The sequence below is a fragment of the Apus apus genome, chromosome 10 (assembly GCF_020740795.1).
Source record: "Apus apus isolate bApuApu2 chromosome 10, bApuApu2.pri.cur, whole genome shotgun sequence".
NCBI classification, from domain to species: Eukaryota; Metazoa; Chordata; class Aves; order Apodiformes; family Apodidae; genus Apus; species Apus apus.
In genome coordinates this window covers 9,193,201-9,217,004 of record NC_067291.1, presented here as the reverse complement: position 1 = coordinate 9,217,004, position 23,804 = coordinate 9,193,201, and the positions used below count along the sequence as shown (strand labels likewise).

The 23,804-nt window shown below is 52.2% G+C and overlaps 1 protein-coding gene across 2 annotated transcripts in view; it reads right to left on the bottom strand.

Moving 5' to 3' along the window:
- Nucleotides 1-22,828, bottom strand: part of BCL2L10 (BCL2 like 10) — a 28,550-nt gene extending 5,722 nt beyond the window's left edge. Inside the window, exons 1-6 of one of the 2 annotated variants that reach the window (XM_051628183.1) lie at nucleotides 22,337-22,813; nucleotides 19,464-20,791; nucleotides 18,468-18,651; nucleotides 12,527-12,673; nucleotides 1,286-3,453; nucleotides 269-579 (exon numbers count right to left, since the gene is read on the bottom strand). In XM_051628183.1, the coding sequence (XP_051484143.1) occupies nucleotides 20,660-20,791; nucleotides 22,337-22,738 (534 nt within the window). In that variant the 5' untranslated portion in view covers nucleotides 22,739-22,813 and the 3' untranslated portion in view covers nucleotides 269-579; nucleotides 1,286-3,453; nucleotides 12,527-12,673; nucleotides 18,468-18,651; nucleotides 19,464-20,659. Of the gene's footprint in view, nucleotides 1-268; nucleotides 3,454-12,526; nucleotides 12,674-18,467; nucleotides 18,652-19,463; nucleotides 20,792-22,336 lie in introns of both variants that reach the window. The other variant, XM_051628182.1, reaches the window with a different exon arrangement.
- Nucleotides 22,829-23,804: the final 976 nt, after the last annotated feature.

The window sequence follows — 23,804 nt, the reverse complement described above, 5'->3', positions numbered from 1 at the left end:
TCCAGCTCATGTCCTCCACAAAGGTTAAACAGCCTCCGGGGCTTGGAATGATTATTAAACACATTAATTTATCCAGCAGTTTGCTCCTTCCAGAGCCTCCCAGTCTGCCTGCCTGCTGGAGCCGCTCGTTCATCTGCACTGTCATCCCATTGCAGAGACAAGGGCTGGGACAGAAGGACCTATCAGGACATGAGGAGCAACCAGGACAGAAGGAGATAGGGTGAAACAGGAGCACTGTCAGTGGGGAGATAGCTTGTGCCCTGCTCACCTCACCCCAGCAGGACATGGTGACCCCAGAGGAGCGCTGCTTGCCCGGTGGGACAGGGAGTGCAGATACTGTCATGGGCTTCACCACCAGGTCCATCTGTGTCTCTGTTCAGCAGGGCTTTGGTGGCAGCCTGGGCCCTCTGCTCAGGAACATCCCAACACCGGCTCCCTGACATCTTCAGCTTCTCTGCAGCACGTTGCCTATGGAAAGGCTCCATCAGTCCTCCAAAAAAAGCCATGTCATGGCCAGTAGCTAAGGCAGCAAGTACCCTGGCTGCAGTGGTGACCAACTGCTTTCATAGGTCAGGGAGTCTAAAATGAAAAAAAAAAAAAAATCCCAAAGCAGCAAAGTGAAGCACCTCTGAGCTCCACCAGTGTGCCCTGCTGGAGCGCTCAGCAGACCAGACACGCTGGAGACGTGGTGCAGAGCCACGCTGGTTTCACTCTGATCAGATGAGGATGAGGTTTTTGCAAGTTGTGATAACAGCATTTTGCAAGCATGACGAAAATGTGTGTGGTAAACCCCAGGCAAACTGGGACAGGCTGTGCACACAAACCATGCAACCTCGGGTTTCAGCAGAGCCAGGCTAAGGGCTTTAACTCCGCCATGCCTGGCCCCACTGCTCCTGTGGCATGGGGCAAGCCAGGCTGCCTTGGACATGACCTGTGGTGCTGCTGGCCCTGGTCCTGTGGGGTAAAACCTCACAGCCAGGCCGAGGGCAATGAGCCCCAGAGGAGTGAGTGCTGAGCACAGCAAGGTGAAGGACATGCTGGCTAGCCAGGGAAGAGCCTTGCTAGCAGCTGCCCAAAGGCTTGGAGGGGGTGAGCAAAACAGCAGGAAAAAAACCCCAATTTGTTTTGACAGAGTCCTTACTGCCTGTGAACTGGTTTCTATTAATAAAATCATTACAGCAGGGTAGCAAACTGCTCATTTCCCCAGTTGGCTTGTATTGCTCAGAACCCAACATTTATCTACCCTTTGCATCCACTTTCTTCACTCATAAATTCCACATTGTACCTGGATGAATTGAGGGCATCCACACGGGCACAGGGAGCAGGCGTGTGTCCCACCGTCACTCCAGCTGCCAAGGGACTCATCTGAAAGAAAAGGAAGAGGCCAGTATTTTGAAGGCGTAAGCAGGGTAATGCCAGAGAGTCACCATGACCCAGAGCCCAGGCACATGCTGATGAATTCAGTTCCCTTCCCTTAAATGGTTTATTTCTGCTAATCAAGAAAGGTTGACAGAGAAGAGATCTGGTCACAGTAACTTGCTGTGGTGCTGATGCAGGATGCTTACATGTTAGAACACCACTTACTTGGAATTGAGTCATGACTGAAAACTGGGGAAGAATGCAACAGTTAATAAAGCACATAGTAGCTGTGGCAAAACCTGGCCAACTCATAGGTCTGAAAACTAATTCTATGTCATGAACCAGCAACAAGCAGACACTTTGTCAGAGAAGAACTTTCAGGCTGCTGCAGCTTGCTGCTCCCATGCAGTAGTTTTTCCTAGTTATTAGCTAAATCAACTTTGAAACTTCACTCCTAAAGCAGCTTCTGTTATCCAGAGAAGCAAAGAGGCAAGAAAGCTCAGGTGCTACCAAAGCAAGACATGATAAATAAGGATGACCAAAGCTGGCCAAGAAACTTGTGCCATTGTCCAGTTTCAAGCCTCAGAAATAAATGTTCTTGGACTTCTTTTTTGTTTGGCTGGTATCTCCTTGAGGAGTCGCTAGGACACTTCGGAGGTTTCAGATAAGATTATGGCCAATTATGAAGGAAAGGAGTTCATTTCTCAGTATCTTTTGCACAAACAATCTGAGGCAAACAAGAGTTAGCAGCCTCTCTGGGCTTGCAGGGTTTAAGACACCAATAACTTACCCTGATGCCATCAACCCAAAACACAGCCCAGCCTATTTTCCAGCGTGGCAGTATCTTATCTGCTCTGACCTGACCTCCTGCTGCCCAAACCCACCCAGCCTTTTCATTGCAATCTGCCCAAGAAACAATGCAAGGATGATGTGGTTTCTTCACCTTTTGTCCCACCCCGTGGAGCTGAGTGGCCCTTGGCTGCCTTGCACCCTGGCTGGGTCACTGCTGGCTACATGTGGTGGGGGCTGTGTGTCCCCAGCACAACCCGGCACATCTCCTCTGCGACCCTTGTGCTTTGTGAAACCCAGTACAGCTGCTCACCAGCAGACTGGTGAATGAGCCTAGTTCCCTGCCCGAGAAGAATTATCTCCTATCGAGGAGCTGCTATTCCCAGCTTCCCTCTCTGTTTGCATTCCTGTTGTTCCAGCCCACGCTGCACACCTGGCGCCACCCAGGCTCTGCCAGACTGGAAAAAAAATGAAAAGGAGGTAAAATTCCTGTGCCCACACAAGATCTTTTTATAGCCAAGGGGAAGAGGGTGTTTTTTTACTCTCTCCCTGTTTTCCACTTAGGGAGTAAACAGGAAAACCAAACTGGTAACTAATTTGGGAGCAGACAGTGTCTCTCCATGTGCCTCCTTGTGGTGCTTCCCGCCCTCTCTTGATGTGCCACAGGCAGTGGGGTAGCACTGGGGCCAACACCCTGTGTCCCCAAAGTGTCCCTTGGAGGGATTCAACAGCCCTCAGATGCTCCTGGGGGATGGGGACAGAGACCCCACCAGGCTGCCACTGATTACACCTGGAGCCAGTGTCAGGCGTGTAGGGCTGTTCAGCATCTGTGCTAAGGGCAGGGAAAAAAGAGGGCGAGAGCATGAGCATGAGCACTGCACAGCACTGCACTGCACAGGACAGCACTGAACCTTGGTTTGTTGCTGGAAACCTTTTCTCCTGCCCTTACCTTAGGGTGTTGGGCCCACAGGGGTATATACCACATGGGTATCACCACCACTTCTGGAATTTCGTTCCCCACCTCTGGAATTCCCCCAAATCCATCCACATGAAACAAAGCTGAAGAACCCCCCACCATGGTAGTGTTTCCCCTCCTGCCTTACTTCTCATCCCCAGTGAATGTGCTGCATTTAACTCCGTGCTGCTGCCTGTCCCTTTGTGCTCACCACTCCAGGAGGGTAAGGATGGATGTGTGGTCCCAGGAGGGTGACTGCCATCACCAAGCAATTGCTCTTACAGCAAAGCCTCACCTTGTCCGTGACACTGGCCAAGAGAGAGCACATCTTTGCCTTTAGCCACTGGGAACTGCAAGAGAGAAGAAAACAAAAGCAAATCTTAGAGCTGGCAACAAGAGGAACCCAAACAGCAGCAACCTTCAGGCACTAAGACATGTAGCAGGTCTCTGGCGAGACAGTCAGCATAAAAGCAGTGAGCCCAGCAGAAGGAGCCTTGGTAGCAACCCAATGGCTTTAGTCATAGTCACAAGGCTAAAGCAGCCAGGAGGGGGAAGTGTTCTCAAATACCAGATAGGAAAATTGCATAACTACCACCCAGAGCCTTCAAACAGGGCCTGATTTCCCCCTCCAAAATGAAGATGACTTCCCCCTGCAGTTACCAGCTGCATTTGTGGCACAGAGTGATCCAGGAGGTTTGGGGTGGGCTGGGACAGGGGCTGCGGGAGGAGGTCGCCCACCCCATGGCTCGGCAGCCTCTGGGGAGTCCCACATGCTCGCATGGGTGGAAAAGCATTTCAAAAAACATTGCTTTCAAGGTTAATCCCAGCAACAGCTTTGAAGCTCCTCTATTGAGAGCTCACATGCTGGTAACCAAAGGGCTGAACCCAGGGATGCCTTCTGCAGGGACTCTCCCACAACAGCTCCTGCCACGAGCTGGAGCAAGGCGCTGTGCCGTTCCCTTTTGAAGGACACTCCTCTTGGACCACCTGGGACAGCAGCAGGTCCAAGCTTCAAGAGGATTTGTCAGCAAGACTAAAAGAAGGGTTTAGGTTGGTGTAGTTTCCAAAACAGCGAGCAAAAGCAAGGCAAGCAGAACTCAGATGCTGGTGCGCGAGCTCACCGTGTACAAACAGGTGTGTGCCCAGTGCAAGGACATCCGTGGCACCCCCAGCAGCAGGAAGCAGGTTGGCTGCTGGAATTAAAAGGCTGCCTCAGTCAGCATTGCTCATTCCCAGGCACCGTTTGTGTGTGCATGAATCACCAGCCTTACCTTCAAATCATTAATCACTGCAAAATCAATAGAGGCCACATACGTTTTTCATGTATCAGCCATTAGTCTGACCTTGTGTCTATCTCTGTGGAGGGTATGAAATAAAAGCATTTTAGATCAAAGCAATCAGCACTAAATTTACCCCAGCAATAGCAGCCAGCGGAGCCCGCTGATTTACAGCTGCTGAGCTCATACTGAGGTTGTTTTGGTTCCCGAGAGCCCTGGGCAGTTACAAAGCCCTCGTTGTCCCTTGGGGACAGGAACAGGCAGGAGGGTGCCTCTCCAAAGGATATTTGAGATTTGTTTATTTCCTTAAAAACAGGGACTGCTTTCTTGTCCAGGAACAAGTGTCTACACTGCACCCAGGGAGTATCTTCTTCCCCAGGCACTCACACTTGGAGTGATGGCAACCAGAATTGCATGTCAGCATGTGCCCCTCCCATGGCACCTGCCCTGGCTGCCCCCTCTGCCCAAGCCTTCTGTGTGCTGCTACTGTGGAACAAGCACCTTGCACAGCAAAACCTGCTGGAGACACATCATCACCAGTGAGGGAGGGACCAAAGTCATTCACCAGGGATGGGGAAGGGTAAACTCAGCCCCCTGCCAGCAGCTTTGCCCTCTGCAGTCCTTGGACCACAGATTGAAGCCCCCTCCAGCTGATGCCCCAGCAAGGGGAGTCAGACTGCCTACAATTTTTTTAAAATCCATTTATTTATTTTGGGACTGAGACACCAAGTGCCTCCAGGCAGCACTGCCCACCAATTACCATTCCTATTGATCATTTCTGCATCCAGCTTTCTGAGTTAGGCCTGCCCTAATTTTGCTAGGGGCAGGAAAAGAGCTAGAAATCACAGCTCTCAGAGATGTCCCTGGGGCACAGAGACAGGACAGCCAGCTCCAGAAAACCCAAACTCCTTCCAAATGTCATGAGCTGCAGGCAGCTCTGCTGCAGAGAACACTGATGAGTGCACACCAACCCCCCATTAGCCCGTCATCATGCCTATAACTTTCTCTGGCTAATGCTGTTACAGAGGTCACAGAAATATTTGCCTAAGGAAAGAGGATAGTGCACTTTTCAGAATAACAAAAAAGATCTTTGCACTAAGTGGGCTGATGGAAGGGTGGGTTAGGACACTGCACAGTAAAATGCTCATGTAATAGAGGCACACAGCTTGGACCTAAAGAGTTTCAATTTTTCTCAAAACCTGAAATTAGAAATAAAGGCTTACTAGAGACAGCTCTGTATTATGGATTGCTTTGGTTTTATTTTAAACTCATCTCCTGTTCATGTTCCCCCAGCTTTGAGTCTAAGGACCATATTGGGTCCCAGATCTCCTTAGAATCACATAGGTTGGAAAAGACCTGTAAGATCATCCAGTCCAACCATTAAAAGTCCTTAGCCTCTCCTATGAATTCCATGATCCTGGAGACGGGACAGGGTCCAGCTGGGCCTCGCAGGATGGAGTTTATCCGCTCCTCACTGCAAACCCATCATTCAGCCAATCCTGCCCGAAACACCAAAGTCTGCCTTCCAACCGCAGTCAAACACCGCTCACCTCATCAAAGGCCCCCAGCAGACACCAACCCTTCGTGCCCTCCCTGTCAGCTGGGGTGCCCATTGGCTGCACCCCTCTGTCCTGCCTCCTCCCCTCCCCGCTTGGCAGCAGCGTTTTTCCTGGCAGCACCCCTGCTCTCAGCCCTCTCCCGGCACTGAAATAGCTGTGGCCGGGCTGTGGCCGGGCTGGCTGCTCTTGCAGGCAGCGCTTTCGTAACTTGGTTTGCTCTGGCTGCCTCCCTCCAGCATGACATCCACCCCTTTATGTTCCTCTTCGCGGTTACTTATTTCCAGGGGAGGTACAGTGGAGTTTGTCACCCTGTGTCAGGCTGACACTCAGTGTGCCACACACAGGTGAAGCACCTTTGGCCTTGCCCAGAGCATGTCACCTTTCATTGTCCACCCTGACGCCAGAGGTGCAAGTGGGGTCCGGCCACCCATGACCCCACAAACCTGCAGCTTCTCCCTGGACAGGCAGAACCAGGAGACCAGCAGGCTTTAGCCAGGAAGGTACAAGACTGACAGGCCTTCCCCCCCAGAAGAACATGAAGTTTCTGCACTCTCCCAAGGCCCTGGGGCTCAGCCAGTGCAGCAAGCACCGACGGCACCTGGGACAGAGTGCTCTGCAGCAGCTCCTTGATGCCACCAGCCTCCTGAAGTATTACGGGGCCTCTTAGTTTTGAAGGAAACCACAACTGCCTTTCTGCTTCAACCCCTTCACTCTCTGAGCTGTAGCTGCAGACAGTCATTGCCTTCCCATGCTCCCCAGTCCCCAACCCCAGCCTGAGCATGCAGGGACCCCACAGGGGACCCACTACCACAAGAGGCACAGCACAGAACACTGGCACAGTGCACATTGGCTCAGCAGCACTGGAGGTGAAGCACTGAGTAACTGGGGGATGGTGCTGGCTCTGTCATCTCTCAGCTCTGCCCCTGAACACAGGTGCCTGGTGGGCATGCAGCCAGGGGCATTCCATAGCCATGGGGTTTTGGAAAGTATGGCCATGGCAGGCTGCACCTCCCATCTCTGATCAGATGGGCAGACAGATGCACACACTGCTGATCTCAATCTGCCATTGCCAGAGTAATCCCACTGTACATGTAAGTCAGGTTTCCTGCATATATGCAAACCGTGGGCAGTAACCTCCTTATTCACATTTGGTAGTCAATGGTACACACCCTTCTGCCCCAGAAAACAAACAACCCTGCCCTGTTGCTTTGCCTGGATCTCTCTTCAGTGAGAACTCCTGTCACAGTAAAGCCCTCAGCAACCTCAGTGCTCACTTCCCAACAGCCCTGTGTCAGCACCATGGTGGGTTTCTGGGGCTTTTTTGGTGCTTGACAGGCATTATCTCACAGAAGTAAACACACCCAAGCTGAACTAGCAAAATTCCCCAAAGATTATATGGGGGATTTTATTCAAGGATGATTCCTGTTTAATCTTGCAGCTGGGCTTACCATAAACCTTGGACTAGAGCATGTATCAGACAACTGCATTTATAGCGGATGATGTTGGGACACTGTAATAAAAAGGGTTACTTTGACATTTATAATCAAACATACAAGTTTAAAGTTGAAAGATGGCACAGGGCCAGCACTGGGCAGCCACTGGGGGAGGACAAACTCCCCCCACACAGGTCACCCTGGCACAGGCAGCCCCTGCCCACCTCAGCCTGCACAGGGGTGTGCTGGTGCTGGAGGGGAGGATGCCCAGGTAGCTGAACACCCCAGCACCGATGCTGTCCCCACCCCATGCTCTCCATCATGACTGCAGCAGGCACACATGAAGCCCATCACACCAGAGCCACACTTTTGCCCTGTCCCAGTAGCAAGCACAGAGCCTAGAGCAATGCAAACCAAAAGAGTAAAGGAGTTGTTTTGTTGTGTCATTTGGTTTGCTTTTTTTTTTTCCCTTACACTGCATTTTACTCTTCCTCTGCCTTTTAAAATTCCAGATGAGGAAAATAAATATTGGAAGGTTATCCTTTGTATCTCATGATCAGATCACAAGTTAGCATGTGACTTGGGAGGGAAAAACAAGTCTTACCAGCAGATGTCAACGCAGGGAGCGAGCTCTGCCGACTGCTGTACCTTGATGTCTGCTGCCAAAGTCAATTCTTGGTGCATCCTTGAGGTAAAGAACCTCATGATTCATCAGGATCTTATTCTAATTAAAGAAAACTCAGATGACTTTCATTTTGGCTTTGGCTGTTTAGCAACTCAGAATGTAATGTGTATGTAAGGATAAATAGCAGCCTTCAGCTGTTGTTTTGTAAACAGGCTCCCGCTCAGGAAGGGCAAGAGCAGGTTTGGAGCCACCCTGTCAGTTGTGTGCTTGGGGGATTGTGCAAAAACCTCCCACTGAGCAAAGAGACCAGTCAAGCAGGAGCCCAGGTAACCACCCCACTAGCCAACAGCCTGCAAAATGGCCCTGTACTTTGAAGGGCAGGGTGGACATTGGCGAGAGGGGCCACACTGCCCCAGGGGAACATCTCTCCACAGGAGAAAGGTCCAGCATTAAATAGGCTTGCTGCCTTCCCTCCAGAAGCACACTGGGGTCTACCTCTTCTCAGAGGGCTGGTGCCTGGGAGCTGCCCATGCCCCAGCACACACAGACACTGGCAGCCCCTTGCCCACCACTGCAGCCCTGGGCAGCTGGACCAGCCATGATCCGATGTCTGGCTGGGGTGGCCCTGCCGCTCTCCTGTCACATGGTGCGTCAGCAGTGCGTGGGAAGCTGCAGGCTGAAAGCTTAAAAAAACCACCAAGTTACTTCAGCCAGCTCCTTCCCCACAGGAAATAAAAATTGGAACTGAAGTTTTAGCAATTTAGGTTTGATCAGACTTATCTCACATGGGGCCCGGGGTGGGTTTGTCTCGCGTTGTTCCTGACTGAGCTCCCAGCCACTAAACCCAGAAGGGAAAGGACTTGGAGGACAGGAGGGACAGAGATGGGCAGGTGGGGGGAAAAAGGGGTTGCTGTAGTTCTCCTGGAGCCCTCATCTGGACTGCTCTGCACAGAGAAGAAAGTTCCTCCCAGACCTTCCCATCCCTGCGAGGCCTGTGGGAAAAGCCAGCACAGCAAATATTCCCATGGCCACCATCCTTGTCTCCTGTCTCAGCCAGCAAAGCCAGTCCCAGTGCACAGTGTGGCACGGAGAGGCTTCTGCCCTTCCTTTGCCCGGGCTCCACAGACAATCGGGCAGCTATTTTTAAACTGGCTTTTTCTTTTCCCTTGAAGAGGCACTTGAATGGCTTTCCCCTTGCACACGGAAGCACAGGCAGCACGGACGTCGTCTCTCATTGTGATGGGAAAGGTTATCGGGTACAAAACAAAAGTGAAATCATCCGCTGGCATGCCTGGGACCAAAATAGCTGCCTGCTCGCCAGTGCTGACGTTACCGTGGGAGAAGGAAGGCTCCGGATACAGGCAGTCCCGCTCCAGCGCTCACGTACCGGCCCTGCAGCCAGCCAACACCCAGCCTTGCTGGGAGCAAAAGCAGAATTCTTGCCATGAAAGATGAGAGATAACTTAGTGGGTGAGGTCCCAAAGTTGCCATCACTCCCAAGCAACTGTGGAGCATCACACAAGTATCACTCTAGGGACAGCCTAGCAGAAAAGCTTGGCTGTCCCATGTTAATATTCAGGGCTAGAGACCTCTCGGAGACAGTAGGGGAGCGGGGAGAGCTATGGAAGAGCGACATTCCTAACGGGGGGATCTGGGAGCTGCCAGCCCCATTCCCAGCAGCCTGGGGGCTGTGGTGCCCTGCCTGGCTGCACAGCAGCAGAGCTGGAGATGTGCAGGGACATGGCCAACCACAAAGGCAAGGCTTGGCTGTCAGCTTGCCAAAAGCATCTTTGGTATTGGAGTTATCTGGGGAGGGGGTTGTTATTGTTTTTTCCTCTTGCACAAATAGATTAAATCCAAGAAACGGCATCACCACAAAGCCGGGCATGTCAATCAGGCCTGTTCTGACAGAGCCACTGAAGTGTTTCTCAGCTGAAATTTGTCACTAAACAGTGGTGTGCTGAAAGCAGCCCATGTGTTCAGGAGGGCTGCAGCATGGGGCTGCCCAGCATCACCCTGAGCCAGCAGCATGTGGCCCTATGAACAAAGCACTGCCCCTGCCCAGTCCTCTAGCCTTTGCCTCGTATCTTTTTGCAGCTGCTGAGCAGCCTCCTGTGATGACCTTGGCACTCCACTGCCTGGAATTGGGAGCGCATGGGCTGGTCATCTCGGCTGAAGAGGTGAACTTGTCAAGTACAGAGACCTCATTGCTCAAATATCTCCTTGGGAGATGACCACTCTGGGGATGGGAGGTGAGTCACAGCAGTACTGAAGCTGAGAACCAAGGAAAAGGAAAACTAGGGGTAAATTTTACTTCCCCAAAAAACACTGTTAAGCATTTACCAAAATTGTCCAAGGAATTTTCAAACTAAGCCAAGCACTCCACTGCCTGCCAAACCCAGATTCTTTTCAGAGAAGACTTAAGGCTCATCTTCATTTGAATTGCAGTAATGAACTAACACTGTGAGTGCCTCCAGCTGCCAGCAGCTGGCTCGCACTAAATTGCACCAGGAGTATTTCACGGGAGCTGGGGAGCAGAGTTGGCCCAGCAGAGCCCAGCCAGCAAAAGTGTCCCATAGGCACGGCTGATGTTGGTTCATGCAAAACCAAGGAAGCTGGAAAACACAAGCCAGCACCATCCGTGCAGACCACGGCAGGGACAGCAGAGCCGCCAGCGCGGGCTCTGGAGCGGCTTTCCTGGCTTTGTTGACGGGTACAGCTTTATCACTGTTAAAACACCATTTGTTGCTGTGACTTTTTCCCCCCTTCTTAAATGTCAACTTGAAAAGAAAAATTTGAGAAAGGTCACTTACCGGAGAGACTGGAACAACTCCAGTCACTTGGATAAACATATGTAGGGTCAGCTGCTTCGAGAGGGAGTTTTAAACCAGTTATTTACCTGATTGACCAAGTGTTTCTGAAGGAGGGTGAGACTTTATGTACCTTGCAGGAGGCAATCAATTTCCTTACCACCATCCACTGTGGGGATTGTTAACCCTCTGGGACACCCAGGTGGAGAAGGTGTTTCACTCACGATGCCCAATCTTCTATTCTAAGGAGGCATGAGCATCCATCAAAGCCCCAGAGTTGCTCTGAGAGAACCAGAACACCACTGATCTGACGCTATGGAGAGCTGCGCCCCAGCAGCTCAACCACACCCCTTCCCCAGGCACCTGCTGAGGATGGTCTGCACCCCTGCATGGCATGGGGCTGGTCACACTTTGTCCTTCAAGCCCATTGAGTCCCACCTAGGCAGCTTACATGGAGAAGAACCACAGAGGGTTTCCTGCAGGGTCTCCCCAAGTGCCCTGGCACGCTGCTCACCTGGCAGCAGAGCAGCAGGCATTCCCAGCAGCTCTACCTGCCCCCTCTGCTCCAGTGCTGTTCCTATCACAGTGCCAGCAGGGCACAGTCAGAGCCCCATGTGGCTCCTTCAGAAGAATTCCCAACCACCTAAGGCACAGGTAGCAAGGGGCTGCTTTTGCAGAGGTCAGCAGGGGGGTCGATAAGGAGCAGCCCCTACAGACATGGCCTGGCGATGCCCTTTAGCTCTGCCTGCTGCCACTGCACTTGATCTCAGAGGGTATGTTTGTCTCTCACCTGGTACATTTCCACCACACTGCTGAAGGTGAAGCCAAGCCAAGGATTTGACTAAAATAATAAACCTTTTTCCATTTGTCTTCCCTGTCCCAGCCTTCATCTCCATGACTTCTCAACAAGGGAAACTTTGGAATTTCATAGAACAAAATCCATTGATTTTTGTCCTTATTTATAACCAGTCTAATAAATTATGAGTTGCTGAGCGCTCCGTAACTCAGGAACACCCAAACTAGCACACAGACCAGAGTGGTTCCCACTGCTCCACCAGTTAGACAAATCTGCTGCAAGATGGACCTCCACCACCGTTGGCTGAACATGTTTAGTTGATCAAGGTCCCTCAACACGCACCACCTGCACACCCCTCAGCATCCTCTCCCTGCTCAATGTGCATCCTGCACCCAAAACTTCCATGAGGGCCTGAGTGAGACCATCACCCACCACAAGCTGGGATGACTGGAGTGCTCTGGAGGACCAGCACTAACCCTGCAGCAGGCAGGGAATGACCTTGCAGGCACCTGCTTTGTGGCCAGCCTCTGTGGCCACATTTTTACAGAGCGATTTCCCAGCAGCAGCTCTGTTGGAGCAGGGAGCAGAGCACAGCTCCACCAGCCCATCAGCAGCCCCAGCTTGGTCTGCAGGGAGATCAAGCCAAGGTGCAGCCTGAGCCAGACCAAGGTATTTTGGTGTAAGCACCGTTCCAACAGTGAAAGGGTCACTGTCTGTGACCAGGTTTAGCTCTCTTGACAATCACTGTGCTTACTCCTAAATTCAAGCAGAGCACACAGACTTATTCAGGGCAATTACTTGGCTGTAGGCATCTGAAGGCTTACAGTGACCCTGTAAGGAAACCAGCACTGGCCAGGGACCCCAGGACAGCCCCACCCGAAGCAGCCAACGCTGCTCAACCCTAAGCATGTCCATCATTGTACCTTGGGCAGCCACGCAAAGGGGACCGCAGCGGCACGAGGTCAGAGGCGTGAGGTCTCTGCACAGTGGGGAACCACCACCACGAGGCTTTCAGAGGTTCAGTGAGACAGAAGAATTGTCAGCAGCAGGGAAAAGGCCAGCTGTTGGTCCTGCCAGTAAAAACAAAAAAGGAGAAATCAGCCTATGACCGCTTCCGATCGGATTTGACAGCTCTGTCTGAGGTCCTCAGCAAACCCAGGCTGCGCTGCAGCCGACACAGGAGCTCCCAAGCACAGGAAAGCAGAGAGCCCTGGCTCCAGGGGTGCAGGAAGGGCAGCCTGGCTACGTGCATGCCACAGCCCTGTTAATGCTGGTGTCCCCTCCTGGCAGCCTTCCCAATGCAGGGGGTGGGTTTCTCAATGAAAACCAGAGACAGATGGTTTCCTACAGCTAGGGAAAGGCAGAGCCTCTCACGCCTCCGTGCTGGCCAGGGGACAGCTTCAAGCAGCCTGTTCCCAACCCAGCACAGTATTCCCACCAACCTCTACAGGCTCCTCCAAATAATTCATTTTTTGTGGAATTCAGTCACTTAAAAAAATAAAATAAAACAACAACAACAAAAACCAACAATAAAAACCCCTTCCACAGGCTTGCAGCAATATTTTGTCTGTAAATAATCTAGAGAGCAAGGTCACATTCCCAAGCAGACCCAGGGTGGGTGGGCAGGGGGAGGAGGTCTGGGGTGCGGAGGGGTGAGCAGCCACAGCCCCAGCACAGCCGGGCTGAGAGACCAGGGGAAGGCAGAAAAAGGGGGCTGGAGGCAGAGCAGAAAGGGGAGCTGGAGGTCAGAGGCAAGATGTTTTCACCTTACTTTGGCTGGCTGTAGCAGAGGGTGAGCTGCAGGCACCGCGCTCCCGGCAAGCCCCAGCACTGCCCGCTCGCAGGCTCCGCATCGCTGTGCTCTGGTCCTTCATCCATGAAGCAGGGACAAGTGACACCTCTGTCCTCCATGCTTTGGCATGCATGCCAGGCCCTGGAGCCAGCAGGAGGGTGTGTGGGCACAGAGCCACGTGGGGCTCAGCCTGTTCTGCTGCTGGCTCACAGGGACAGTGGCAGCAGCCGGGTGATGGGCACGACCGCTTGCTGGGGAGCATCTTGCACCGCTGGCACATCACTGCAGAGCACTGAGCACACCCAGGGAAGCAGAGCCTGTCCTGCCTCAGCTCTCCCTCCAGGCACAGCCTGGGGTGTGCTGATCCCAGCACTCACTCCATCAGTGCCAAAGGCATCGAAGTCCCTGCTTCTCTGGCTTGCTGCCAGAGCAGGCTCCCAGCAGCAGCTCCAGCACAGCGGCCAGGCCACAGTGCCTGGCTTCACCCTGCACCCTGCCAAAAGGCAGCTCCCCCTGGAGATGGGAATTGCAGATCTTGCCCGGCTCTGCAGCGCCAGCCCAGGGAGTTCAAAGCCCTCCGCCAGCGTGAGGCAGCGAGGGGAGAGGGAGGGCTATGGGAAACCACCCACAGCCCTGGATCAAGTGTGGAGCAGATGGCAGAACAAACAGTACCAGGATTTCTGTTTCACATAATCTTTTGCCCTACTCACTCTCCCACGTTTAACCTTTTCCTCCCATGGAACAGACCTTCTCTTGGAAAAGGCAACCAGGAACCCTGGAAGGGTTTCAGAGCAGCAGGTGGTGTTCTGCTCTGAACATCACCAAGGACAACACACAAGATCCCAGAGGTTATTTTCTTTTTCAAGATTCAGGCTAGTTTTGTGCTATTTTGTGCTCTTCAAAAAGATTTTACGGGGAACTGATTTTTCTTTGCCTACACCAGGGGAAGGGAAATGGTGCTATAGCAGAGAGCTGCCTACCCAGCCGGCAGGAAGAGCATGAAGGACACTGTGTTCCACGCTGCAGCTGCGAGCACAGCCTGTGCCGTGCGGGAGCGGTGCTGGGGCTGCCAGTGGTTAGTGAAAAAAATGTTAGAAGAGAAAGAATTCAATCCCTCTACTTGTTTTACAGACTTTTCACATGCCAGGAAGCACAGGAATTGCTGTGGAGTTTTGGGATGGAAACCACTTAGTGAGTGGGTGAGTCTGCAGGGCCGGGTTTCAGCGCAGCAGGCAGCGGCTGCGTGACAGCCCCACGGCCTCAGTGCAGGCGACACTGTCCCTCTCCAATCATGCTCCAGCCCAGGGAGGAATCCAGAGCTGGCACCTGCTGGACCACATCCCATGTTCTGCTTGAAAATGCCACCATCCAGCTTGGCTATGAGATGCTTAAGCACCCACATCCCTTGCAGGCTCCCATTGTAATTAGGTTTGGCATTTAAAGTACTTTTCTGTACCGAGGCTCCCACCGTGCATAAGATGGATATCAGGAAAGAAGTGTTTGTCCTGCATGTCAAGCACCATCAGCTCCTGGCTGCAGTTGGTCTCATGACTACTGTTTTACAAGGATATTTTACACCCAACTACTGGAATTCATTCTTGCTCATACATTACAATCATTAGAAAGTCTAACCACCACCACCACCCAGCACAGCACCAATAGAACCACTCCTTCAGCTTTGTGCTTGGCACCTTGGCCATGCTAGCAGGGCAGGACAACACTGGGTGCATCCCTGTGCGGCCATGCTTCCCCCAGGCAGGCTGCTGGGACCTCTGGGAGAATATCCTCTGCCTGGGGAGAGGTGGGAGAGCCCCAGGGTGGCAAGGGCACACAGCAGCTGGGTCCAGGCAGTGCAGTAGAAAGGTCCAGTCTATGCACCAGGAGATCAGGCCCAAGAGAGCTTTTGCTGGCAGCTCCTGGAGAGATGCAAATTATCACTGCCTGCCCTGCACCAAATCCCCACTGAAGCCACGCAGCTCTGCCTGTATTTTAGGAGTTTCCAAGGTGCTTACCATAAAGCTTCATGATTAACACTTAGAAATTCATTGCAACAGTCGGGGATTCTTCTGAAGACACTAATAGCTACAAGGAAGAAGCCAACCAGCCTATTAGCTCAGCACACTACAGACAGTGCTTTCTTTCTAGCACGTTGAAGAAGCCAAGCGCTTTTGCACTTTCAGTATTAAACATTCCAAACTAAAGCACCACCAAGAGCTCCTGGCTTTGGTGTCAGCCTGAAGAGCAGGCTGCCCACAGCAGAGCTTCAGATACCATGCCTGGCCCTCCCCAAGGTGCACTGCAGCACGGACAGTTCCCCATGGCTAGACTGAGTGAGGCCATCGTTCCCCACAGACCCTGCTGGGTACAAACCACATCTAAAAAAAAGTATTAATAAAAAAAGACAGTAACCAAAAGCTGTAAGCAGCGTGTGGGGTTCCTGCTGTTACTCACCATGTGCTCAGCTGTTCAGAGGCAAACAAAAGAGCAGGTTGGGTCAAACACAGGAACTCCCTCAAGTGAACTGTTGTCACAGGTCAGACTCATTAAAGGGATTAAATCCAGAAAGCACAAGCTTTCTGCATTGCCTGCAGTGGCTCTCTGCAGACAGGCTTTTCTAATGCCCTGTGCTGGCTCTTACTACAGGACATCATGATTTCACTCACCCCACTAGCTGGCGTGGTCCTGAATTAAACCAGCCATCTTAGTAGGTTTAATTCTTAACAGAACCACATAACACACATCAGCTCTGACAAAATGGGTGAACATCTAGAAACTATGAGATTGCCAAATTGCAAGTATCTGATACAGGCTCTAGTACTTTAGAAAGTACTAAAGTACAGTACTGTAGAAACTTATCACAGGTCAGGAAGAAACAAATGGCCTGTTTGAAAGGAGACCTAGTTGACAAGGAAAGCCAGGTCCTCTCTTCCTCATCTCATTTGAATAAAACAAATAGACCAAGCCCAGGCAGAGAAAAACTCCAATGTAACACACCTGCTAGTGCAGCACAGAGCTGGTTTTTAGACTTCCTACATTTGACTTCAGGTAAATCAGGAATTTATTTATTTTTTTTGAACTCGGTTCTATTTGAGAGTTTCAGTTTGTGACAGGATTAAATGTTAAAAGTTTGAAGGCAATATTTTTAAGTGCTCCTAATAGCAGCAGCATTTATGAAGGAATTACACTGACTATTTAAACCTGAAAGTCACTTCCCAGCTGCGCCTGCTCTCTCCACACCACATCTAGTCATTGCAAGGACAACCCAGCTCAAGTCTGGTACAGAAAGCAGCCAGAGAAACAGAAGTGAAAGCCAGAAGTTTGTTTTCATTATCCAAACTGAATGAACAAAAGAAGTGAAATTATGTGAATAAAATGTCACATGCTTGATCTTTTTTCCTTCCAGTGATTCTCTGGGGTTTTTTTGGCTGCTCAATTAGTAAGTCATTTGCAATGGGGCTCTCCCGTCCTACTTGGGCTTGGGTACCACCCTGCAGGTCAGACCCCCACCCTGCTGCACCCCCTCACAACAGCAGCATGGGCAGAAAAGGACCCAGCAGCAGCACCCATTCCTTCAGTGAGACGTGCCAGACCAGATTTTTTGCATACCACAGCAAAGCAGCTCCCAAACTGCCTTATAACAACATTCTGCAACTCACATTTTTTGAGCTCTAACTGCATCTCATTTTTTCCAAGTCAAGAAGAAACACACTAGCTAGTTCAAGGCTCTTGGGAAGCCTGAAGAACAGATTTCTCTTTCCTTTAATGAGAAGGCAGCTGGGCTCCCACAATGGCACTGCAGCTTTTGCTTGTGGTTACAATGGATGGGACCAGCATGGGGAGCAGGTGCAGTGCTGGCAGATAACGCTAATGGCTCCAGTAAGACCAGTGTGAACACTGTGGTGAGCTGGGAATGCCACCTTCCACTCAGGGACCTGGAAGTGACCCACAGCTGATGGATTCTGCAGCTGTAGGCACACTGGGGCCCCAGCAGAACCTACAGCAATTACTGTGTGCTAATCACTAGATGGGATGGGGCCTGTTGCATCCACCACTTGCCTGAGAAGTCCACCAGCACTGAAGATCTGAAAGCTGTCATGAGGATTAGACACAGCCTTGTGCTTAAACACCACCTACTCTCCTTCTGCATTTGAAGAAAGGAACAGCAGAGGCTTGCTTCCCTTTTCTGAGGCAGAAAAGAGGATAAGCAGCAGTTTTTAATTGAAATACAGGATTTCATTGAGACAAACAGTCAGACTGAAACTGAAAAGAAAAAGAAAAAAATCAGAAGAGTCATGCAAAGGTAAGTTAGTTTAAACTGCCCTAAAATCAGCGGGGTTCCAGTGATTTAAACCCTGGTCATCAATCCTGCATCTCCACAGTCCCTACAGCAAGGGTGGCTTGGGCAGCATAGCTCCAGCTGGATCAGGCAGGTTATCCTCCTGTGCCCAGCTCTGGTGGCCTGGGCTGTGCCCACTGCTCGCAGGGTGGCTGAGCAGAGCACCCTTGAGTGCAGGCTGCCCAGTGGAGACCAGAACAGCCTGGCTCCAGGTGCCAGGAAGCTACAGACAGCATTGCTGCTACCCTGCTGAGCTGCACTGCAGTCTCCTGACTCAGCCTTACAGCTTTCCTAAAGTACCCCCAGTTCTTTTAGCTCTTAGGAAGCCTACCCCTGGCCAAGGAAGAGTGGCAGACACTCTTCAAGCTGCACCTTGTAAAGCTTCAGGTTTACACCAGAGACTAATACCACTTTACTGAAGGAGGTTTCCAGACTGTTTTCTTCTCTTTTCCAGAGCACACTCTAAAAACCAGCATAACATCCTCTCTACTATTCCTTTTGTGGGGCCTGCCAGATCAGGTTACACTAGAAATCAAGATACTGTAATTTATCTTTGTCCTGATTGATAATGGGGAAACACTGAGATCAGCAACAGGACACTTCCATGCAGCATTTGACCTCTGTTAAGAGCATTTCTTGCCCCCTCGTTTGCCAGGCTTTACAGCACACATCCCACCAAGCACCTCACATTTTGGAAACTGCCTTCACTTCTCAGCACCAGCCAGTTCACACTCACCGTAGCCACAGTTTCAGGGACTGCAGCCTCCCAGGAGGACTGATGGCAGATGCCCCAGAGCATCCAGCTGCTGCAGAAGCAGGCACCATCCCTGTGGGAACTCGAGAGAGGAACTGAGCATGACGGCCCCACGCTGCGGGCTCTTAATCCTTTTGCTGAGAGGAGCCAAGCCGAGTTTAGAGAACTGGAAGTCAGAGAACAAGCAGACGTTTGTTCAGAGCAGGCAGCAAGGGGGAGGACCGCCAGCTCCTTCCTGCCTCCGTGGGGCTTACCATCCCTGAATGTCCCTTTTTGTCCTCCCTGCATCTGCAGCCAGTCGGCACAACGCTGGTCTGTCCAGCGCCAGGCTGCAGCCCTGCCACACACCTCCCCAGGGCCCAGTGGTCAGCAGCAGAAGCAGGGTGGCCACAAGTGGCCACTGCTGGCCGCAGCAATGCCAAGCCAGCTGCCAGGCTGATCCTTCCCAAGAGGAAGTCTGCTGCCAGTGGGTGCTTTTCCCATGAAGGGAGACAGCCTCTTGAAGGGCAGAGCAATGGGCTGACTGGGGGCCAGGGAGGGAGACTGGATAATGGGCTTGCACCCTTTAAGAGGCCTCAGAGCCACCATTGCCACAGGAACATCTGATCTGGAGCTGGGAACATGAGACTGCTTTCTAAAAGTGTTAACACCCTCAAAAATTACAGCTGCTCAGTATTACTAATCTGAGAAGGGTTGAACCTATTTGACATTTGTTACCGTAACTCCTATCAGAAACTCCAGTTTCAGTAAAAAACTGTGCACATGTGAAAGCGAGAGGCAGAGCAAGTCTTGGCAGAGAAGAAACAAGAGCTCTGTCGCTCTCTACAAGCAGGAGCAGCTCTCCGAGAAGCCTGCCTGTAAACTAGCTATATCAGTAGATTTTGGAAAGTTTTGGACTACAAAACAACTGGGTTATTTCCAGCTGCAGTGGTGAAGATGGGCCTTTTGGACTGGATTTTCCCCTTAGACTTTCCTTACCCCTAGTTCTGACTGGAGGACTCCTCTGCAATGAAGAGCAGCATCACACTGCTCTGGTGCTGCACAGCTCCTCGTTTCAGGTCAAAGTACCAGGAAGGTGGTGCATCCAGGTAACCACCAAAACACTCGCTGTCCAAGTACCATCATCCACCCGGTCAAATAAGCAGAAGTTTTTTTTTTAAAATAAAAATACTTAACATTTATTCACCTTTGAAGTCACCATAGTAAAATTGTACACGCTATGAGTAACCCAGGAACGTTATTAAAAGCTAGCAGGAACATAAGGCAATTTGTACAACCACGGAAAGAAATACACAGCATGTTGAAAACAGAGTGAAATATTACTCAAACAAGACAACGCTTGATACACACTAGTGACAAGAACCATCATTAAGTTTTAAACAAAAATAAAGATGTCATGGCTACAAGTATTATACAGTGATAAATACTTCAAAAATATATTAAGATATATGGAAATTCTCGTTTTGTCAAGGAAATCCAGAGAAATTCCAGCCTCCACTGGATTTCAATATACCAATTAAGGTTTAATATTTAAATTCCTTTCCTTTCAGTAAGAACAGGACTGCAGCCATTACTGTATCAATACTTATTGTAGTGTAATGAAATCAGCCTTATGTTATATTAAGCCCCAATGCCTCTCGCATCATGGGCTCTAATTGCTCTAAATCAACCAACAAGTTGCCTTTCGGTAACAAGTGCTGTGCACTGTATGTGAAGCCATAAGCCATTTAAATCACAGTCAACGTTCGCCCACTTTACAGTAATAATGGAAGGTGGGTTTGAAGACTTGCCTCCACATAGGTAAGTCAGCTCCAAGAGAGGGTTTAGTAGCAAGTCCACCATAAGGTTTTCCTAGCATAACATCAAGCACTCAGAAGTTACAGTACAATGAACCACGCTAAAGTTTAGGTTACACCTTCAAAAAGAAAGTCCAGAGGATGTTTGGAGACGACAGGTTTTGAACATGCACAAATGGTGGTTTAGTACACATTTGTGTGTGCTGTTACTGGGTAGCAAGTGAAGCAGTTTATAGCCAAGGATTTGGTGAGACAGTTTTCCGAGCCAGTTTAAAAATATAAACTTCTTCTTAGAGGGTCTGTTCTATAGAAAATAGAGTGAAATCTGGAAAATCGTCAGTTTTGAGTACTTTCCCATGGCAAGATCTGTTCATCAGCCTACCGCACCACCAAGAGAAAAGCCAATCCTGCTATTCCAAACCCTGCTGCAGCCATGATGGCATTGCTGATGGTACTGCTCTGGTCAGCTGCTTGGGAGCCGTGACTGCTGAAGAAGCGACAAAAGCCCTCCTAGAAACACAAGAGAAAGAACACTGAGTTGGTTGGCTTACAATTAACCGGATTCCTTTTAATAAGTCTTTGAGCACAGTTCAGTTCACACTCGCAGCCTGGCATTTGTCAGCTGCAGAAGTCCCTGTTTTCATCCTGAAAGCCCAAGCCTGCTGCCTTGGGCACACAAAAATGCTTTGTGAGAGCCTCTGCACAAGGTGACCGAGAGCAGCAGCTCCAAAAGTTTGCACGCTTTGCTCAAAAGAGAATTGCGGACTTCCTATCAAGATGCTCAGCATGTCATTACGTTATTTTTGCCCTTTTAGGCAAGTTTCTGAGGGGAGCTGCCAGCATTGTTCCTCCTCACTCCAGTTTCAGAAAGTATGTGAAACACAGGATATGGAAATTTCCAACCCAGAAGCCCAAAGCTGGTCCCATCTCAGTGGACAGAGGACTGATTACACAGTCTTGCAAGAGCCCAGTGGACACTGCTCAGAGCTGACCTATGACAGAGCAAAGCTGGCAGCTGCTCTCCCAGATCGTTATTTGTGATAATCAGAAGTGGCAGCAATACGACTCCAGATGGTCATGTTTGAACTCTGCTCTGCAGATGTCTATGTAAACAAGTTATACTCTTAATTTCTTCCGGAACTTTGTTCTTTACACTTTAATTTGTGCAAACCGGCAACGCGATTCGGCCAAGTGACACTGCACCTTGTGGCCGAGGACCACGCTGCTCTGAGCAGTCAGATGAACCGGTGACCACTGGAAAACCGATTTCATTTTGGCCGCTGGAAAAGTCAACGAAACCAGCGGCTGCTTCCCCCCCACACCTTTCTATTTTTAGTGCTTATTTGTACTGGCATCAAATATTCCACTAGGAATGAAAATAGGAAACGTGCAGTTCTGCAGGATAGCTGACGTTTTGTTCAGAGCTGCCTGGATGGCTCCAAAGCTGAACCTCCAGCGTGCGTCCGGAGGGGCAGAAAGCAACAGCAGCCACCGCTTCCCACCGCGGGTACATTAAAGCTGCTGCCCACACCTTCCCCAGGCCCCGACGGACCAGTTTCAGGACGAGCAGGAACCAGAGCAGCAGGTCTAGGGGACGGCTGGCTTCACATACACACACGGGCGTCTTTTAAGAACAGGTCACCGGTGGTTTGTGTCTGCGCTCGGAAGAGCTGTGCCAGCCTGCTCTGCAAAAGGCAAAGACTGCGGGCGTGGGGAGAGGGGAAACCTTGTACCTCCCGAGCCAGCACCGTCATCCCTGCATTTCTAGGAGGCGGCAGCCCGACGGGCCGGCCACCGGCACCTTCCCCGACCCGGCTAAGCCACCGCGCAGGGCCCGCTGCGGGGTCTGCAGCCCTGCCCGCAGCTCCGCCGCCGCGCACGCCCATCACCGCCGGCAGGGAACGACACCGGGGGGCTGCCCTGCCCTGCCCTGCCCGGCGGGGAGAGGGGCCCGGGCCCGCCGGCCCCCGCCCCAGGCCGCTCCCGGACCGGCCTCCCGGCACGGACCCTCGCTCCTCCCGGGGCCGCCCCCGCCCCCGCCCCGTCCCCGCTCACCCATCCGCCGTGCGCCTCCAGCCACTCGCCCCGCTCCTCGGCCAGGTAGGCGGCCAGCGTGGCGGCCAAGCAGCGCGGCCCGTCACCGCAGCCCCGCTCGGCCAGCGCGGCGGCCAGCGTGCCCGCGAACACCACCAGCGCCAGCAGCCGGCCCCAGTTGAGGCCGCCCTCGGCCTCCAGCTGCGCCGCCACCCGCTCCAGCAGCGCCGCCGCCTCCCGCGGCTCGGCCCGCGCCAGCGGCGCGCAGGAGCGGAAGAAGGGCCGCTCCCGCCGCTCCAGCTCGGCCGCCGCCCGCCGCAGCGTGGCCGCCGTGGGGCTGGGGGGCAGCGCGGCGCTGCCGCCGCGGTGCTGGAAGTAATCCTCCAGCAGCAGCGCCGTCTCCTCCTTCAGCGAGCCCGGCATGGCGGCGGCCCACGGCGGCTGCGGCCCCGCAGCAGCAGCTGCCGCCGACTAAGAGGCGGGGCGGCCCCTCCGCCCGGCCCGGCCCGGCCCACCCCGGGGCGCGGGGAGCGCTCCCTCCTCCGGGGCGGGGCCCGGCGCCGTCGAAGGCCCGACCCGGCGGGGGGGAGCCCGGGGGGGGGCACCGCCCCTGGGCCGGCACGTCCCCCCGGTGGCGGGCGAGGAGCCAGCGCTGGTCCCCAAGGGGTCCGGCTGCATCCCCGGGGAAGGCAGCTCCAGCTCCTGCGCAGCCAAGCGGAATGTTGAGTTACCGGGTGCTGGCTGCGAGATGCTTTTCATACCGGGTTTCTCTCCCCCTCCCTTCCATTAGTGGCCCGAGCCCGTGTTCTTTGTATCAGAGATCCTTCAGGTTTTCTAAGACTGTAGGATGAGAGCATTTTGTATTTACCAAGAAAACGCGGTGACATTTGCTTTTTGACGGACGTTTGGACAAAATTTCCAGGGAGGACCTTTGCGGTGCAAAGGCTGGGCCCTTCACCACTTTTGGTGGTAAAAGAAAAGGCTGAGGAAACACCAGCCAACTGGTGTCATTCGCTCAGGGCACAGCACCAGAAAGACATCTCAGGGAGAGGCCTCCCCCCCGCCCCAGCTGTGCCCTTCGAGCTCCAGTACCATCAACTGCTCACCAGATCATCAAAACTCCCATAAAACCCACCCCAAGATTTATGGCAGGCCCAGCACAGGTACACCCAACTTGTGCTTCCTGCTCAGTGCGTCTGCGGGTGAGGTTCAGACGTGGCCCTGTGCAAAGCGTGGCTGTGGCTGTGGCTGGGCTGTCACCCCGCAGCCCCATGCCAGCCCAGGGAGAGGAGCTGCCACAGCTGCCAGGACTGGGTCACGGCTCTGCCTCTCATCACACAACGGGCTCAAGGTGCCCAACACACCCGCACAAGACTGCTCAGCTTCACTCCACCCATCGGGAGTTCCAGCTCTCGGTCTCCATTTTACATCCCCATTAGAAAAATCTAAAAATAGATGGTTGGAATCAATCCCATTGCAATTTCTCAGA